Below are 2,217 nucleotides of genomic sequence, written 5' to 3' on the forward strand. Positions count from 1 at the left end.
TGTGGCAATTTGCATGGAGGTGAGTGATTGGAAGGTACTAATGCCTGTTATGGGTGCGGCAAGAGTGGGCGTATAATCAGGGATTGCCCACATGTGAAGAATCAGGCCAAGGAAGATACTCAGACTCAGTCTAATCCTACTAGTGCAGCCGAGCCTCCCAAGAGGAACAAGTTCTATGCTTTGAAAGGTAGAGAGGAGCAAGAGAAGTCAGCTGATGCGGTAACTAGTAACTTGTTGTCTTTTCTCTTCCTCTGTATACATTGTCAGATCCAGGATCCACCTTGTCTTTTGTTACTCTTTTAATAACTAGTAAATTCGACTTGCTTCTTGAGATCTTGCATGAACCTTTTTCTAGTTAGTACTCCCATAGGGGACAATATTAGAGCTGAAAGAGTATATAAATGTTGCCGATAACTATTCTTGATTATGTTGACCTAATATAATTAATCATGCCTAACTTTGATATAATTTTGGGTGTGGATTGGCTCCATAAGTGTTATGCTACCATAGAATGTCGAAACAGGGTAGTAAGGTTTCAGTTTCCTAATGAGTTAGAGCTGGAATGGGAAGGGCGTACTTCAAATCCAACAGGCCAAATAGTTTCCCATCTTAAAGTCAACAAGATGTTATCTAAGGGGTAATCATATCACTTAGTCAGAGTTAATGACTTAGAACATTAAGTTCCTTCCATAGACTCCGTGTCCATAGTGAATGAGTTTCAAGATGTCTTTCCGGAGGATTTACCAAGAATCCCTCCTGAACGCAAAATTGACTTTGGTTTTGACTTAGATCCCAACACCAAACCAATTTCCATTCCTCCTTATAGAATGGCTCCAGCTGAACTCAAAGAGTTGAAGTTACAGTTAAAAGATCTACTTGATAAGGGCTTCATCCAGCCGACCATATTCCCAACGGGTGCTTCAGTGTTGTTCGTTAAGAAAAAGTATGGAACCCTTAGAATGTGTATCGATTATCGGCAACTCAACAAAGTCACTATAAAGAACAAATACCCTTTTCCCGAAATTGATGATCTATTTGATCAAGTCCAAGGTTCAAGTTTCTTTTCTAAAATAGATCTTTGGTCAGGGTATCACCAGCTTCGAGTGAGACAAGAGGACATTCCTAAGACTGTCTTTCGTACTAGGTATGGTAATTACGAGTTTCTTTTCATGTCATTTGGTCTCACAAATGCACCAGCCCCGTTTATGGACCTTATGAATAGGGTCTTCCGTGAATACCTTGATTCTTTTGTCATAGTATTCTTAAATGACATCCTCATCTACTATAAGACCAGATAAGAGCATGAACAACATTTGAGAATGACATTGCAAGTAGTCAGGGAACATCAGTTATATGCAAAATTCAGCAAATGTGAATTTTGGCTGAGATCAGTGACCTTCTTTGGTCATGTTGTGTCCGACCAGGGTCTAGAGGTTGATCTGAAAAAGACTGAATCAGTAAAGAACTGGCCGAGACCCCCCACTTCTACAGACATCCGGAGTTTCTTACGTTTGGCTAATTACTATCGATGGTTTGTTGAGGGCTTTACCACTATTGTTGCTCCATTGACAGTTTTAACAAAGGAGAAGGCGAAGTTTGAGTGGTCTGAAACTTGTGAAAAGAGCTTCCAAGAGATCAAAGACCGACTCACTTCAGCTTTAGTTCTCATATTTTCAAGGATTGGTGTAGGGTATGTGGTATACTATGATGCTTTCCGAGTAGGTTTGGGATGTGTTCTTATGCAGGATGGCAAGGTGATTGCATATGCATTAAGACAGTTGAAAATCCACAAGAAGAATTACCCTACCCATGATTTTGAGTTAGCTGTTGTGGTATTTGCGTTAAAACTTTAGAGACATTACTTATATCATGTACATGTCGATGTATTTACAGACCATGAAAGTCTTCAGTATGTTTTTACACAGAAAAAATTGAATCTTCATTAGAGAAGATGGCTAGAGTTGCTCAGGATTATGACATGAGTGTCCACTATCACTCAAGTAAGGCCAATGTAGTGGCTGATGCTTTGAGATGATTGAGCATGGGCAGTGTGTCTCATATTGATGATTACAAGAAGGAGTTGTTTAAAGAGGTACATCAATTGGCTAGGTTAGGTGTACGGATGGTAGATACACCAAGTGGGGGTGTTTTAGTTCATTCCAGTTCTGAATCCTCATTTTTTGTAGGTGTTAAAGCTAAGTAACATCTCGAACCAGT

At 39.7% G+C, this 2,217-nt stretch overlaps 1 protein-coding gene across 1 annotated transcript; it reads left to right on the plus strand.

The window, feature by feature from the left end:
• The first annotated feature begins 1,319 nt into the window (after window positions 1-1,319).
• LOC138348102 (uncharacterized mitochondrial protein AtMg00860-like) lies at window positions 1,320-1,853 on the plus strand. Its single transcript, XM_069296712.1, has one exon. The coding sequence runs from the start codon at window positions 1,320-1,322 to the stop codon at window positions 1,851-1,853; it is 534 nt and encodes a 177-aa protein (XP_069152813.1).
• The last annotated feature ends 364 nt before the right edge of the window (window positions 1,854-2,217 follow it).

The sequence above is a fragment of the Solanum lycopersicum genome, chromosome 4, assembly GCF_036512215.1.
Source record: "Solanum lycopersicum chromosome 4, SLM_r2.1".
NCBI lineage: Eukaryota > Viridiplantae > Streptophyta > Magnoliopsida > Solanales > Solanaceae > Solanum > Solanum lycopersicum.

Coding starts and splice junctions, on each gene's coding strand:
- LOC138348102 (XM_069296712.1), top strand. CDS start 1,320: ATGACATTGCAAGTAGTCAGGGAACATCAGTTATATGCAAAATTCAGC.